Source organism: Oreochromis niloticus, linkage group LG2, assembly GCF_001858045.2.
Source record: "Oreochromis niloticus isolate F11D_XX linkage group LG2, O_niloticus_UMD_NMBU, whole genome shotgun sequence".
Lineage (NCBI taxonomy): Eukaryota > Metazoa > Chordata > Actinopteri > Cichliformes > Cichlidae > Oreochromis > Oreochromis niloticus.
Window position 1 is genome coordinate 20,426,055 of NC_031966.2, and position 17,497 is coordinate 20,443,551.

General features: G+C 38.9%; 2 protein-coding genes across 10 annotated transcripts in view; both read right to left on the reverse strand.

The window, feature by feature from the left end:
• Positions 1 to 1,366: 1,366 nt before the first annotated feature.
• rap2c (RAP2C, member of RAS oncogene family) lies at positions 1,367 to 8,281 on the reverse strand. Its single transcript, XM_003444608.5, has 3 exons — positions 7,313 to 8,281; positions 6,380 to 6,665; positions 1,367 to 2,676 (listed from the first exon to the last, which is right to left on the reverse strand). The coding sequence occupies exons 1-2, from the start codon at positions 7,583 to 7,585 to the stop codon at positions 6,387 to 6,389; spliced, it is 552 nt and encodes a 183-aa protein (XP_003444656.1). The 5' UTR covers positions 7,586 to 8,281; the 3' UTR covers positions 1,367 to 2,676; positions 6,380 to 6,386.
• A 2,128-nt stretch (positions 8,282 to 10,409) lies between these two features.
• The window catches only part of mbnl3 (muscleblind-like splicing regulator 3), a 36,643-nt gene continuing 29,555 nt past the window's right edge, over positions 10,410 to 17,497 (reverse strand). For 4 of the 9 annotated variants that reach the window (XM_019365168.2, XM_019365169.2, XM_013270944.3 and 1 more), the window contains one exon: positions 10,410 to 17,172. In XM_019365168.2, coding sequence (XP_019220713.1) covers positions 17,030 to 17,172 — 143 coding nt within the window. In that variant the 3' untranslated portion in view covers positions 10,410 to 17,029. The remainder of the gene's footprint in view (positions 17,173 to 17,497) is intronic. The other 5 variants (XM_019365171.2, XM_019365172.2, XM_005467497.4 and 2 more) reach the window with 2 other exon arrangements.

Sequence of the window (17,497 nt, forward strand, 5' to 3'; positions counted from 1 at the left end):
TTCTTCTTGCTCTTTTACGAGAAACATCACAAAAGTTGTTGGGTGGGCCTTATTAGTTCACGTGTCAGGTATGGTGTTAAAACCTGCATGCACTCATTTATGTGTCAAGGTGCAGCAAAGAGGACCCAAGACCTAATTTTTTTCACATTGACTGCTAACCCCAGATATTGCTGGGAAACCTCGGCAGAGCTGGTTTCAGGTACCGTGCACCTTTCACATGGTGTGAACTTTCCTCACAGCAGAACTGTGGAGATCTTAAGCTCTTAGTTCTCTTTTAGGGAAACATAAAGCATCCTTAACATTTCTTGTTACTTCTATAAGTTGAGAAAATTAAACTCCATCTTTCTGTATATATGAGCAGTCATGTGAAAAAATAAAGGTGTCTCTGTGCAGTGCTTGCTTTCCATTTCAGCCATTCTAATGTAGATTTGCTAGTGTGATTGGGATCACTGACCTATTGTATGACCCAACTTCGGGCAAGCTTTATCTGTCAGATGTCCTCACATTTGACTCTAGGATACTTTCATATAGAGTTCATTGAACTGACTCAGTGACTAAAAGATGCCCAGGGCCTGTGGCTGCAAAACAAGTCCAGATCATCACCCCTCCACCACCATGCTTTACAGCTGGAATGAGGAAGAGAAACTGCAGCTCCTCTACTGGCTACTTGAGGGCGACTCCAAAAGAGACTCCCATGTTAAAATGCCTAATTTTACAGCCTGACCTCTGTGGATAATTCTCCCATTCATCACAGCTGCATGTCCTGACACAGGCAGCTGGATCAGATTGTAGTCTGCTAGGCCTCATCTACTATTTTCAGCCATTAAACTGGATCTCTTTACCGTTTGTGTGCTGCTGGTGCCTTTTGGATCATTTCTGGATTATCTGACTAACATTACAGCTTCCTGTGAGGTACAGACCACGCAAGAAATTATTCTCCAGTTTTGATGAGTGAAATTAGCTGAAGTGCGTGTGTCTAACACAGTTTATGAATATAGCTTGCTGGCGTTGATAAATAACCAGTAATGGTAACCTCTGGCTCAAAATTATGCAGTGGTTCACGCAGGCTATGCCCATATTTTATACCAAGTATGCATGACACATCTGACAACAAAGCACCAAATCACATCTTACAAGGGGATCAAATACTTACATCGCTAACTAAAATGTACATTTTTTGTAAATCTCCTCTTAATAGTTTCATTGAGAATTTAACAATTAAATTACTAAAATAAACCCACCAATTACGTTATGGACTGCTGGTGAATTTAATAATTCAACAATTACTTGATTACCCTAGTGTATAAATGATCAAGTCAGAGTTATTTAGTCAAGTAAAAGACAAAATTTGTGTCCCATCACAAAAGCAGATTCCAGCATGTTTATTACCAAACAATGACAGCTGTTATCTTCCAGGGGGGGAAAAACAAACAAACAAATAAACAAAAGAAATATGAGGCCAAACGGGGTGCAACAGATATCTTAAGGCTCTGTTAAATTCTTAGCTTCAAAACAAAGATACAACATAGCATGTATCCCAAAAATGCACAGAAAGCAAATAACTAGTATAAAATCAAAGTTTAAAACTGGCTAGCCCGTGTCATTAGCTCTTAATAAATAGGTTACTATAAGAAAAAGAAGAATACAAAGTAAAATCTGATTAACTGTGTCAGAACTTCTTATTAATCCACATTTCAGAGGGAGTTTTTTTTTTTTTTTGTAAATGATGAGGAATCAGCGTCTCTGAATAATTAAAGCGACACACGTCATGGAGTCAAACAAATATGCACGCTGAGCTTCCTGCGGTCGTTCCCCCCTCCCTCAAAAAAATAAAACAAAATAAAATAAAAAACTGCCCTCAAGAAAGCTGAAAATGGAAGACCGGCGTCCACGCAAGTCACACCTTGTAGAGACTGAAAACAGCAAAATGGCTCATCCACATCACTTCAAGTTGAATTAGCGGTAAAAAAACATTTTCACTTTTGAGCGTGCGTGCTTTCAGATGAGTTTCACTGCCTCACACTACTGAAATATTAAAAATAAGCATCACTGGTTTAATCCACAGTTATTCACCCTGCTGAGCTAAAAAAACCCAAAAAAACCTCACGTTACTTTAATTTGTTTAAGTTATACGGAATAAGATTTTCAAAATAAGATCAGCACAGTACACCAGGGTGGGAAACTGGCTGAAGTAAGCATGCTTAAAAGTGAAAATGCTCCAATAATATGAAATAATTTGTCAAATTCCAAACTTGAGACATACTACAAGGAATATTAAAGTATATAGTAATGATTTAAGCAGCTTTAAAAAGATGCTGCAACCTCACAAACACTTCTGCTTTCAGGGATATTTCAGAAAAAACAAAAAACAAAACAAAAAACCCCAAAAAGACGAATTCACAGGTGGCCATTTGTAAAAGTCAGTCAGTCCAACTTGATCCCGGGTCATCGCGAAGGCCGTTGAGGTTGCAGCAGAAACATCTTCTAACAGTTATGATATCAAAAATAGGACCGACGTCTTTCCTGTCAGATGCTCTGAGACAGGAAGTCAGAAACCACCTCAAGCAGAAACTTTGCCAGCTGCGGTAAGTTTTTAATCAGCAGGGTTGAAGTCAGGTTGTCCCCGGGTTAACGGATCATCGAAAAGCTTGAGGTGGATCCAGACAAATGATGAGTCTGTGAGACAGAAACACAGGAGGCCATTAGCTCAGGGTTTGTGAAGTTAAACTCAATGATTTTTAAGATCAAAGCATGTCAAAGTTATTATTTTCATATACAAGTCAGACTCATTTTTGGATTATTTAATAGTTTTTTTTATGCTTTTCTCTGCCACATGTAACGGTAAACTAAAGCTTCCCTGGTTTCTGGACTGCTGCTCAGACAAAATGTACAACTAAAAGTCATCGACGGCACACGTCTCCTTACTAACAATCCTTATGATGCTTTTTAAACCCACTAAGGAAATGGCATAAAGTATTCCATGTCCGAGGTGCATAAAGAAAATGTTTCCCCCCCAAAACTTAAATACTCACATGTGCACAATAAAAAAACAAAACAAAACAAAAAAAACCCTGTTTGGATGACTGTCCAGTAAATTTCTTCCAGTGTACTGCAGCCTGCTGGACCCAAAATGGCTGCCCACATACTGGATTTTTTTTTTATTTTCAAACATCATTAAATTTGCTCATGTAGCTTATTAACCTACTTTCTTAAACTAATTTGAATCCTGGAGCTCAACAGTATTTACTGTTCTTAGGTATATTTCTTCTTTATTTGTAACGCATGCAGGGTTACATCCTCCTGCAGGTCAATGCCCAAACAGAACGATGTTTAAGGAACGCCACAGTTTGTGTGATAAAATCAAGTTGTGGATAAAAACTGCACTTTACTGATACTCACATGGCAGTATTTTGTGTTAAAATATTTTTGTGTGGAATGTTTACTGTGTACACGGTAATGCCCGATGTTTCTTTTAAATCACTGAGTTTTGCCGTTTAAGGAAAGGAAATTCTCAAAGCTTGCAAGTGATGCTTAAAGGTTACAGTGAAGTTACAGTGCTGAGAGAAAGTATTTGCCCCTGCTTTCTCTTTTGTTTCTTTTTTCCACATTTACATGTTTCAGATCATAAAACAAATGTTAATATTGGACAAAGATAACCCAAATAAAATTCAAAAAGCAGTTTTTAATGATTTCATATATTATGGAAAACTAACCCAAACTACCTGACCCCATGTGAAAAAGTAATTGTCCTCTAACCATAAGAGCTAGTCACAGCAAGAACTGCAATAAAGTGTTTGCGATAACTGGCAGTGAGTCTTTCACATCACTTTGGAGGAATTCTGGCCCACTCTTCTGTACAGAACTGTTTTAATTCACTGATACCTTTTGAGGGTTTTCAAGCATGAATAGTCTAAGGTCATACCAAAGCATCTCAATCTGATTTAAGTCCATTCAGAGGTGGACTTATCTCATTGTGCTACTGCATAACCAGGGATGGGAATTGATAAGAATTTAGTGATTCAGATTCCATTATCCATATCATTTACTGATTGATTCCTTATCGATTCAGTCCTTACTGAAAGTGCTGTGTGGTTAAATGTTTGTGCATGTTGGAGGCTTTTCCTGTCTTTGTTGTGTTGGGGGACATTTAAAACAAATAATGTAATACATATATTATGCCGAACACTTTTCCTAAAAAGGTAATGAGAAAGTAATTTGTTACATTACTTTCGTGTTTCTCAGTAAAATGACCTGAAACATACCGTTTCATAATTACCGTTTTCATCAATTCCCATCCCTATTTAAAACCCAAATGCTTTTGAGCTTCAAAGCATGAACTGATGGCAGCATATTCTTCAGGGGTTTTTTTGTTGTTGTTGCTTTGTTTTGTTTTTGTAGAGACCAGAATTCATAGTTCCATCGATTACATCAAGTCATCCAAGTCCTGAAGCAGCAAAGCAGCCCCAGAGCATCACATTACCACCACCATGTTTGGCTGTTGATATAATGTTCTTTTTATGAAATGCTGTATTAGTTCTACACCTAATGTAACAGAAACATTTTAGGCTCACATTTGTTTTTTGCCAAACACAAGACAAGTCTTTGGGTTTGTTTTGTTCAGCGGTGGCTTTTGCCAGGGAATTCTCCCATGGGTGCCATTTTTGCCCAGTCTCTTTCTTATCTCTGAATCATGAACTCTGACATTTATTGTAGGAAGCGAGGCCTAAAGTTGTTTAGATGTTCTGAGTTCTTTTGTGATCTCTTGGATGAGTTGTTGATGCGCTCTTGGGAGTAATTTTGGTAGGTCAGCCACTGCTGGGAATCTGCACTGCAGTTCTCTATATTTACGGATTATGACTCTTAACATGATTCACTGGAGTTCCAAAGCCTTAGAAATAGCTTTTTAACTCTTTCCATACTAACAGATGTCAATGTTTCTAATCTGTTTGAGTTTCTTTAACTCACAGCACGATGTGTTGCTTTTTGAGTTAATTTAGCCTACTTCACTTTGTTAGACAGGTTCTAGTTAAGTGATTTCCTGATTCAACATGTCTGGTAGGGTGTGTACTAGTGAAACTGAACGTACCCCCTGTGAATTAATCACAGTTCATTCATGATTTTGGATAGATCTTTTCCCATAATAAAAAACTCCATTTTGTTTTTACTTGGGTTATCTAACATTACAGTTAAAATCTAATATTAAAATTTGTTTGATCTGGCAGATTTCTAAACTTTGCTGCAGAATGACAACAGTAGGCACTCTCTTTCTACAGTAGTAACAATATCTGCAGGAGTCTCAAGAGAGGGGCATCATTTATTCTACTACATTTATTTTTGCCCTAAAACGCATTTATGATACTGTTGTGCATTTAGCTAGCAGTATATAAATTCATAATAAATTAAAATGTCAGATCTGTTGGCTCACTGGGACTTTTCTTTCTTTCTTTTTTTTTTTTTTTAAAAAACACCGAGCTGGGGATTCACTGATCTAATAACTGGATCAGATATCATTCCAGTCTTAACTCAAAAATCTGGAACGCACATCTGTGCCTGCTGTCTACAGAAGCATCTATAAAACTCAGCTGTATGTTTTGTACTGTGTTTACTTCTAGTGTGAAAAAGTACTTCAAAAAAAGTAATCTGCTGTGTTCATGGACTCAAATAAAATCCAAAGGGTTTAAGGATGACTTATTATTGATTATCTGAGACATTTTTGATCCTGAACTTAACAGATGTCATCATTAGTTAAAAACAACTTAAAAGTCCAAATTAAAGCTACTGATGGAGAATCAACCTCATATATTACCATAAGATGACAATGAATTAACAGAGTAATGATTAACGGTTTAGCACTCAGAATTTTTAAAGCAGCCATCTTGATTTTCTTGTTTTAATTTGAGACTAAATGACCTGCGAGAATCCTACAGCTGCATAAGATTTAAAAGGCTGGTGGGTTTTAAACTGCGGTTGCATCTCTCACAGAATCTAAACTGAACTTCCTGTTTTGGAACATAAATTCTTTTTCAGGATGTCACATTTTCCTCTTTCTGCGGCTCGCCTCATAGGACCATCTGCTTCATTGCCCCCTGCTCTTCCTCCCAGCCCTGAGCAGGCAGACAGTTGCATTCTTCATGCCGCATACTTTCTGCGATCTTATGATAACAAGATAAACCAAACAGTTTGCCCAGAGCAGCACCACCCACTCTTCTTTCTCACTTCCAGTCGAATCTCTCTCTCCCTCACACTGCACTCAAAACACCACACAGTCTTGTGAACCATCTCTACAGGGACATTTTATCACATTTTGTAAAAATAGTGAGGGGCCAACTGTGCTGTGTGTCCAGAGCATGGGTACAGCCCTGCTAGAGGATGTCCCTACCTTTTCCTCACTGTACCACGCAGGCTGTGCAGCACTGTTCCTGCTTCTCCGGCAGCGAGGAGTAATTCATCTGCCGGACGATCTCTGCAAACAGCTCATCCACCATCGTCTTGCTCTTGGCAGAAGTTTCGATAAAGGGGCAGCCCCACTCTTGAGCCAAAGCCCGTCCATCTGATCCGGCCACCTCACGCTCAGACTCCAGGTCGACTTTGTTACCAACCAGAATCAGCGGCACCTTCTCAAAGCGCTTCACTCGCACTATTTGGTCTCGCATTGGTCTGATGTCCTTAAAGATTGAGAAAAATAAGAGGTGTGAGACATTGAAATTTAAACAAAACAAAAAATGAATAATCAAGCAGATGCGTACTTTGGTTATTTCTCAATAGGCACAATGTCTTCATGATGCAAACATTTAATTACGATTTTTCTGGCTCAAAAATGGTCACATTGTTGACGTAAAGCTTTGTTTTACCCAGCAGACATTTGTGAATCTTCCTGATAGTTTTGGAAATATGCAAATATCTATTTTAGGGTTGCTAAACATTTCCTTTCGGGAAGGCCAAAACGTCTTTTCACATCCAGTTAAAGCACTGTTACTTTTATTTATTGGTACTTCAAAAGTAATTATCCATTAAATACCGAGTGCTAATATTGAAGGCTCTAAAATATCAGGACGTGGGATGACTATTTTCTTTAGTAGACCTGGTTCATAGTTATCTAAGCTTTCTTATGCACTGTTTGTTTCCTGTGTGGTGCCATCCTTCAACAAATGAGTGCTATATGGAGATATTGGGGATCCAAATGAGCCCTACCCTTCCCATTTTAATCTCGATAATGTGGCTTGTAGCATTCCCTGCATGAGAAGTATGAATCACAGCCTGATTAACCACATACGGTTGCAGTTTCCAGGTGTGTGTGGTGCATCTGGGGTACCTGGAAAGACTGCTGGTTGACCAGGCTGTAAACCAGGATGAAGCCCTGTCCGTTCTTGATGTACAGGTCTCTCATGGACGCGAACTGCTCCGTCCCCGCCGTGTCCAGGATCTCAAGCACGGAGGGCGACGAGTCCACCTCGATCTCCTTCCGATAGAAGTCCTCGATAGTCGGGTCATATTTCTCGATAAAAGTGCCGGTGACAAACTGCACGGTGAGCGCGGATTTCCCGACGCCGCCGCTGCCCAGCACGACAACTTTGTATTCTTTCATTGGGGCGGTCAAGGCGGGCTAACTTAGCAGCTATCGACTGCTATACTCGCTCCACAAACATTTATCAGGCCTTTACGAGAGCTAACGAGAGAAGCCACAAAAGTTAAACGATATACAATAACCCCCCTCATTCACATAAACACAGCTCAACCGCTCATACTTGGGTTTTTCTACGTTTTCCAGCTAGTCAGAGAGCAAAAGTTGATGTCCGGCAACTCCGGCGTTAGCTAGCCTTAAAGCTAGCTCGCGCCTGGCTGAAATCCCGCTGTGCCATCCTCGAGCTTTCAGCCTTTAGATCGATGTGATTCACCACAAGCGCTGGCTTTGATCAGTGAACTTGTTGTCTATCTACTGACAGCAGGTCACGGTGGTACACATTAGACCCCTATCCCTAAACCGCATGATAGTCCCCACAGCAGCCCGCCGGTGTCGCCGCAGCGTTGACTGCGTCCTTCCCTTAGCCTGGGCCTGGTTCTGGTTCCGGCCCAGCCCGGCGCCCTAGCAACCGGGCCCGTTATCGACGCAGACTCAGTGTTATAATCCCACCGTCCATTGGCTACAGTTTATTACTGGTCCGGTATCTATCTGACTGTATACAGGGTGGGTTCTGCTTCAGAAAGAAAGGCTTTTTTTCAACCATCTGATTTCCTGGAGCTAACAACCTGTTTCCGCTAACGAGAATCAGACTTCCGCTGCGACGGTTTTCATAATAAAAGCACAGAAAAGCGTTACAGAAAATTAGGATTTTTCGTTTCTAACATCCATCCATGTTTTCCGCTTGTCCAATTCTGGGTCGCGGGGACTGGATCATTTTCTTTCCTTGACATTTATTTATTTATTTAAATACAGTACTGTGTAAATGCCTTGAGCCACCCCTTATTCCTTTAAATTAGTTTTTTTTTTTTAAATGCGCCCCTAAATAGCTCTCCAGGCTTTTTGAAGAAAATCTTTTTTCTTTTTCACTCATTTTCAGTCCAGTCCTTGTACCTAAACATTTTCAGATGAAAATTTTTAAAAACTGTTTTACACTGACCTTTAAGTCATTCAAGCATAAAACAGTAACCTAACTCAAGTGATGAGCTAATGTTATGTCCACACATAATAAACAATTTGTTACCATTTCAATTTTGTTATCATTTAGTTGAATGCAGAATAATAATAATAATGATAATTGCTAACCTACATATTTAGCGATTTATCATACAGACCTATCATATTCACACAAGTTATCTAAATGAGCAGATTTTTGTCACAGGAAGTGGTTTCATTTACTTTCCCACAAAGTTACAAACTATCCTCCAGGGGATTAGCTTCACTGATGCATAGGTGTGTGTTAGTACACGATGTGAAAAACACCAAGACTGGACGTTGTGAGCACAGATTGGTTTAATGTGCAATCACAATGCTGCTGTTATATGAAGAAGAGTTTGTTTAAAGAAACAGCCACAAAATGAATCAGCTGCAGGTCCATCTTGACCATTGCTCCTTGTTACTGAGGATGTCACACAGTCTAAATTCAGACGTTGCAGTCTTACATCAGCAGCATAGGAAAGCTGGTCATCCTCACTTCCTCTGAGAGCAGTTTCGATTCCTGTTTTTATATTTATATTAGGGCGACATTCTCTGAATAGCTTTAAGTTTTATTATAGTGCTTTTTACTGCAATAGATTAAGTTAGTGGTCTGCTAATTCAGATTAATTCTGCATACTGAAGACAGTGACTCTCTACAATGCAGTTAATTTCAAAACTGCATCATTCATCACACTTTGCACTCTGTTATCTAAGAAACTTTAATTTCATCTGGTTTTTGCCATACTGTCTTTAGTAAGCCACTTTGCATTTCTTATTGTAATGCATAGTTATATTACCTTATTATATTTGAGTTCATTTATTTTTTAGATAATTAAGATAATTGTTTGATCCTGTTTTATTTAATTTTATTGAGCTATAGACTATTTTATTGATTTAAACTATATGTTGTTGGGGAGATCATAAGGTATACCTTTAAACTCCTCAATCAACACAAATATTTAATCAGCCAATAACATGGCAGCAACTCAGTGTATTGACATGTTGAGGTTCAAACTGAGCATCTAAATAGGGAAGAATTGTGATTTAAGGGACTTTGAAAATGGCATGAATGGGCCGGTCTGAGTATTTCAGAAACTGTGGATCTACTGGGATTTTCCCACACAATCACAGGGTTTACAGAGCATGGTTTTCTGAGGGAAAATACCTTGTCGATACCTGAGGTCAGAGGAGAATGGCGAGACTACTTCAAGCTGATAAGAGTCAACAGTAATTCGAATAACCACAAGTTACAACCAAGGAAGAAGAGCATCTATGAACCCAGATGGGCTACAGCAGCAGAAGTCCACATCAGGTGCCAGTATTGTCAGCTAAGAACAGGAAACTGAGGCCAGGATTTGAGGCTACAACATTCCTGAGGAATGTTTCCAGTTCCCAGTACTGGCAAGGTGTACCTAACAAAATGTCCAGTGTGTCTATACCCTATGCTTGAATAAATTTAACCCCATAATATTTTCATCTCCATCCCAATGACCTGATTTCTCTTTTGTGAAAGGTTAACAGTTCTTTCCTGGGTGCCAAAACACTTTATATACAGATAACCCCGTGAGATGCATGTGTGTTATTGTAGTCTTAATTATTAACAGTTGTTGCATAAAGGGGTCCTTTGAGGCTATATATGCACATTTAGGGGCATTACCAGATGTTCAGGGTGTAAGTTGTGGTTGATATACTTCTTTTGCTGTATGTGTATGTCTGCAATGCAGGAGACAAAAAGAAAAAACACACAAGAGGATCACAATGAAGTGTTTTATTTAGGTCAAACAGAAATTGCAGAACTCATCATAGGCACAGTAACTTACTCATAATTAGCTATACACTGCAAAATAAATTGGCATGTAGCACAGCAGCACATACAAGCACCACAAGCAGAAAACAGAGTGAAACAAAGAAACAGCAGTCACGTTCAAGTCTGCCCAAGAGTGTCAGAGTTTTTTATGGCTTAGTCCTGAACAGTCTTTGGCCCTCATCATCTTTCACGGGGTGTCGTTCAGTCGGCGATTGTACCCAATTTAAAAAATAAGTTGTGGACTCAACAGAGGATGTAATTAAATTGATATGATTGGCACACGCTCAGTTCACGTGGCGGTTTTAGTCAGTGAGATGTAGAACCTAAAAGTCCAGTTTGCACATTAAAGGCACAATCACAACTAAAATGAATCGTAACAATACAGTGATTTAAAATCCACAGCATGTACTTAAACTGGGACAGCAATGATGAGGGGAGCTGGTGAGTCAGTAGAGAAGCTTTGGTGAGTTGTGGGTACACGTCGTTCAGAGACCCGTCCCTGCTCACAAACTCTTTGAAGTCAATATTCAACAGTCAGAGGGCTGTGAACCGATTCTCCAGGATGACTCAGTCAGTCCAACACTAGGAGAAGTGCCATGGCAACAAAATCGCTGGCTTTGGGGGCAAATAAAGAGCATCACATGTTCAAATCAGCAGAACCAGAGTCATGTGAGGATGCTGCTGCTGCTGGGAGAGGAAAATATTGGAAAAGCCGTTTGTTTGCAATTTAGTCTAAAATCCTGAGGAGAATTCAGATTTATTGTTGTTTTGGTTAATGACAAGAAACAGGAGAGTTTAAAAAAAAATTACAAAATGACAGAGATGAAGGAGAATTTAAATCTCTGTTCCTCTGTGGTCAGATTTAATATCGGCTCCTATTTTGTTTTTCAGCCTGCAGATGGAGCTACTCTGTGCTTTATTTCGGTGCTTTACTGGAGAGAGGAATGTGTCTGCATGTCATCTGCTCAGATTAGGTTCTTACATATGATCCACCTCTCCTGTTTGATGTCAGGGTCGCATATTATTAAACCACAGAGGATCAATCAACTGAACTGAACTGAAAAAAAAGAGCTTTTTAAAGCAAATCATTTGTAGTTTACAGCTAGGCAGTGCCATGCTTAGCAAAGAACAGGGCTCTAGCAACAAACAAAAGGGCAGATGTAAGAAAACAATAGACATATCGTTAACAATATATTGATTAGATTTTTTTTAATTGACTCTTTTATCTGTATTTATTCAAAATAAATTTTGAGTATTCTGACATAGTTATGTACATAAGTGCAAACAAGGTGAACATCACACATTCGTATACACCTCAGTGAGGATCGACATCACCCAGCACAGCTGGGCAGTAAGAGACCTCGAGACCACCTTCTTGGCCAAAAGTTGAGCCAGATCTCTCAGTCTGCAGGAGGCAAGCGGCAAAAACTGCTCGCCTCCACAGAAAAAGATCTTCCAGTTAGTCCAAGGGCCTCTTTACCTCCCTGACAGATGTTTGCTCTAAAAGCCAGAGTTCATTCCTATTTCTCAAAAACACCATGTACAAGAAGAAAAAAACCTAAATATAAAATGAACGTCAAATAAACAAAACAAAATAAACGCCTGACCTCCCCTAAGGACCTTTGGATATTACAAGGATTTAAGTTGTTTCAATCACGTTGCAACAAGACAAACTAATAATTAGACATTCCCTTTTCGGATAAGTTAGTGCTGTATGTCATCTCAATTATTGTGGAAAAAAAATCACTATTAGGATAATAAAAAGGTAGCCATGTTGTCATTTTGTTGCCATAGCAACAGCAACTATTACCATTAACAATGACTCCATCATTGTGTACAAACGATTTTCATATCATAATGTTTTTCATATTGGTCTACACAAACTATTAACTACATATAAATGATTTTTTTGTTATCATTATTGTTATTATTATTTTCATGCCGAGTTTTTTTTATGTCAGAAAAAAAAATCTTACATTTAATACATTTTCATACACAGCTGTCACATATGATCAAGGATTAAGGCCCTTTGTTTGTATTCTCAGGACTGAGTTAACTGTGTCCACATGCTGAAGGATCTGATCACAGGACAGCGAAGATCAGAGCTCTGCACACGTTGAACAGTTATGATTCAGGACCGTGTGGAAAAAAAAATTACAACCAGGCCCAAAGTTAATCAAGTACAAGAGAATGAATGAGGGAACAAAATTAAGAGGTAAAAATGTTTGTTTTTTTTTCTCATGGTGCTCCACAATCCTCAAATTAATACACTCTTGAGCCTTAATAGATACATTTAAATGTATTTAAAAACCTCAAATGCCCTCGAGAGGCACAGTTTATTAATCAAGTATTCTGTTTTTCCAGCTGGACGGTTGTCAGTGAAGGCATACTGATGTTAGGGGTAGGATCACTTAAGGAGGGGATTCTCTTGGCTGGACGAAGCTAGTCTTTAGAAAAAGGGACCTGTCTGGACATTCTGATCATCAGGTTCATAGAGACAGCTATGAGCCTACATACTGTTTGATCCACCATGCAGATAGAAAGTCAGCTATACTTTAAAAATACTTTATTCAAGTATTTTGGGAGATACACTTATTCACAAGATTTTATATCACTCTTATGTCTGTATAGTAAATATGAAGCTTAAACCAGCTGTATGGGGCACTAGCCTGTTTCCATACAAAGTGGAGCTACACAGATAAATTATCTGGTATTAGGTTATTACAAATAAGGTGTCCTCTAAAAGTATGTAAACTGCAGATTGAAATAGATATTTTAAACCTCTGTTTTAGCATTTTAGGATGAAAGCATTGCATGAGATAAAATACAGACTGGCTTTAGCTTTTATTATGTGCTATTTAATACACAAACAGCACATAAATAGATAGTTATGCATCTTGATATTTGTAGACCAGTTCAGTAGCGTTTACTGTAGGCTAACTTTTCGCTGTTCAGCAAACATGCTTTCATACGGCTTCTGATGTAGGGATTTGTTCTCTGCTCGGTCTGTTTGACCTCAGTGCAGCCTCTGATACTGTCGACCATGATACTTTCCTTAGTAGAGCTATGCTTTCCATTTGACTGACTTTCTTCTTATTTATCTGCAAGGCTCAGATAAACGCAAGGCTCAATCCTGGGCCAATTATTATTTTCTTTCTGCTTTCTTACTGTAGCTGGCATCATTCAGGGTTTTACAGAAGTTTCTTGTTGTTTCTATGCAGATGACATTTACTTATACGTCTATAATTTTCTATTATATTTTATCGTGATTTTTCCCAGTTTTTATTTATTTTAGACTATTTTTTTGCCAAGCACTTTATAACTTATTTTCTGTGACAAGTGCTTTTATAAATAAACTTTACTTACTTACTTATATTCTATATAAGAGCTAAAGCCACCTACTGTTTTGTCTCATTGTTGTGCTTTAATATCAACTTCAGATGCATAAATTATCAATAATATCTGTTAACGTACTTATAGAGGGCACTCTATTCTTGTTTAAGTTGGCTTAAGTTATTACAAGCATTACACAGTTTATCCAAAAGCTAACTTTTAGTTATCTAAAAGGTGTAAACACCTTCCATACAAGATCACACATTTAATCTTTAAAATGGACATAAACTCCGTAGTTTTGTAGATGTTTTCCTCCTGTAGTTATTTCTTCATGAACAGTTTACAATCCATCTGGGTTATATTATTGGTTGCCTGGTAACCTCACTGTTCTCAAGCAGTCACAATGTGTAACGTGGTTGTTTTTGCACAACTGTTTATTAAGGTGTGCTGGCCTTTTCTCTGTGTTAACTAGCAGCTCTTTCCAGCTTAGTATTAACACAGAAACATAAGAGCATCTTCTGTCTTTAAAAAAAGTAAGCAGATATGTGTACTTTTTCTTAAACTGCCACAAATACGCCACCTCTCTTATTTGGGGCATGCAGGTGGTAAGGAGGAAAAAGCTTTTACACGCCCAAAATGAGGGTTAATCCCAGGATTATACCTGGTGCTGCACTTGCAGCTCTGGCTGGGTGGGTTTTCTGCACAGTTATGTCTCCACAAAGCCTTTCCACACCAAAAGTTAACAGAATCAGGGCTGCAGTACTGGGACCACAAGGGAAATACATGTGAGAAAAAAGGTAGCATGCTGACTTTCTGCCTAATGATAATATGCTTTGTTTATAGTGCTTTGGATACTACAGAGGGTCGGGGTAGAAAAACTGACTAGCAATAAATGGTACTGAAATGTACCTGAATTGTGTACATTTGTACTTCAAAGAGTACAGCAGTCTGCTCTACCTTTTCTGACAGTGAAAGATATTTCTAAAAGTAGTCACACCACCCATTAACATTAAATATAAATCTATATAACAATACACATACTTTAATATGTCTTAACACAGTTTCATCATGGTACCTACAGTATGTGACCTCTGAAATAGTCTATATAGAGTGAACCATTACATTTCAGCATGCCTGTCTTTTAGAAGGGCATGTGTAAAGTTTTTGCATTAGATACATTCACGACACATTAACATTATTTAAAATGAATAATGTTCAATGGGGGATGCCGTAATATCTGCAGCATTTACAACTAACCAAATATGTGATCCATCGTCTTTTCTGACACACGTATGTATGCACACAACTCTCTGATTTATTTCCTTACATTAACAGTAAGACAGCACAGCTGTCTCAGAGAAGAAACTAATACAAATGTGATTTCCTATTATAATAATGTACCAAATAACACATCTGTCTTTGAGCACTGGTCTGGTCTTACAGTGTACTGACAGTTTTGTTTGAGGAGACTTGAAAGAGGCACATTTGAATTTGGATATAAGTGATTTCAGCCCAGTTTCCAAAGCTGTTAAGTTCATTTTTTTGTACACACCTACAAAGCAATTCCTTACACATTCGAAAGCCAAAAAAAAATAAAATAAAATTTTTTTCACCATCAGACATCAAGCATGAGAATTGTTCATCCTTTTCTACAACTTGATTCTGGTTATAAGAACATTTAGAGTCTCGTCGTTTTTGACAAACAGGACAGCAGTAGAAAGACATGACATTTTAAAGTCAGACAGGACATTTTCAAGTTCCAAGCTTTCTCCCTGCAGAGCCATAAAACATAAAAATCTTGTGCCACTTATTTAGTCCAAAAGCCACATTAAAGGAGATAATTACACAAACAAACAGCCTTTTAAAATACATCTCTGCATTAGAGAGGGAAACATTTATTTGGAGGATTTATCCAGATATTGCATTAAACGGGCAGTTCCTTGCATATACCACAGACTTTAGGCACAACAAAAGGAAACCGATCTCGCTTCCATCTTGTGCAATAACTGACATCAGGTGTAAAAGTTTAAGTGGCATTTATAAAACTCTGTCACAGATCTGACTCAGGAATAGCATTTTGTTTTGAATAAGAGTACAGGCGAGCTGAACACACACAGAATCGGCGAGCAAAGCCTGGTGTTCGGGTTTCAAATCACAGAGGAAACGGGACGAACCTTTCCTTTTTTAGTCGTTACACAGTTACCCATCACAAAGGAAAAACAATCACTGATCGGAAATCACGATTCAAGAAGCTTCACAGCTCAGGTTTATCAGTTTCAATGACTGGAGCTGTCTGGTCTATTACTGGAGAGTACTATACAGAGAGGGGCCCTTACATAGAGAACATGACCTCAGCTGCTTTAAGGCAGTTTATTTAACACATGCTAAAGATATCCCTCATCCCATCTTCTTTATAAGAAGTAATTATATACTAAGTTACTCTCACCTGGTCTATATTTTTCAATAAAACAGGGGGACGAATCATTCATTGCATTTAGAAAACTCTAATATACATTTTAAGAGCTGTTCGCTGTAACCAGTACACTTTATCCCAATAGCAGCTACAGGCTAATACACTCTATTTACGTAACTAATTCTTCTTTTGAATTATTTTTGGGACACTAAGTCTCCTCTGCAGCTGAGCAGAAAAAATCAAAGGCACAAACAAATGAACAACAACCCCTTACTGATGTATCACCAGGCAAGATGAGACCATGATGACAGACTGAGCGGTACACGTCGTACAACACAAACGTCACATTTGCACTCATCTTCAAACGTAAACGTGACATGATATGAAACACTCTTTCACTTTGACAGCGCGTCATGGTTGGAGACCGGCGGCTGGTCCGTCTGAATTTTCTACAATGAACTTCTCAGAGTTTCTGACTTTGGAACAGTCAAATGTGTTGGGTGGCCTCGTGTGATGGCTCCGACCCATAAAGGGCATTTAGTCTTGAATATATGTGTGTGTGTGTGTGTGTGTTTATGTGTGCGCACGTGTGCTGCACTTTTAAGGTGTGGGCATGTATGGCTGTAAGGACGAGGGAGCTCTATTGCTCGGCCCGATCGAGTCATTATGCATCAGGGTGGCTGCTTTAAAGCAACGGTAATACGTCCAGGTCTGTATTGCATGAATCATCGCAGCTCTCTTATGTTCACAACATGATATCAGTCGGTGTGCACTGTGGGCGAGGCACATGTTTGCTGCAGTGCTCGGGGTTTACGGGACTTTAACTGGGGTTTCGGGAAAGGCTTACTGAGTTTAGTGCCACAGGAGCCGCCACCAGCAGTTTGGGGACGGGGCAGAAATGGGTTTCCATGGGAATGCACTGGAGCTCCACCGGATCTGAAGTCAGAAGCTCCGAGGGGTCTACTGGAAGAGAGAGAGAGAGGAGGAAGAGGAGGAGGAGGAGCTGTGAGTTCTTACAGAAGCAAACATGTGCAGGCAAACCTCTGTAGCAGATTATTTTATACTGATATCTGTGCCTAATTATGATGATCTTTTAAAATTATGGGCAAAGCAAATAGTCAAGTTAGCACTGAGGTTGTTTTTATAGATGTTAATGCTGAATGTGTGTTCAGCTCACTTTACACCTTTGCTTGTTTGCTTGTTTGAATCTTCACGTAAGAGAGAGGGTGGGGTGTAAAATCTCAGGAACGAAAGTTTACGAAATCTAAGCCCTTTAATTGACTAGTGC

Coding starts and splice junctions, on each gene's coding strand:
- rap2c (XM_003444608.5), bottom strand. CDS start 7,585: ATGAAAGAATACAAAGTTGTCGTGCTGGGCAGCGGCGGCGTCGGGAAA. Junction 6,666..7,312: donor TCAACCAGCAGTCTTTCCAG/GTACCCCAGATG, acceptor TCAATCTTTAAG/GACATCAGACCAATGCGAGA.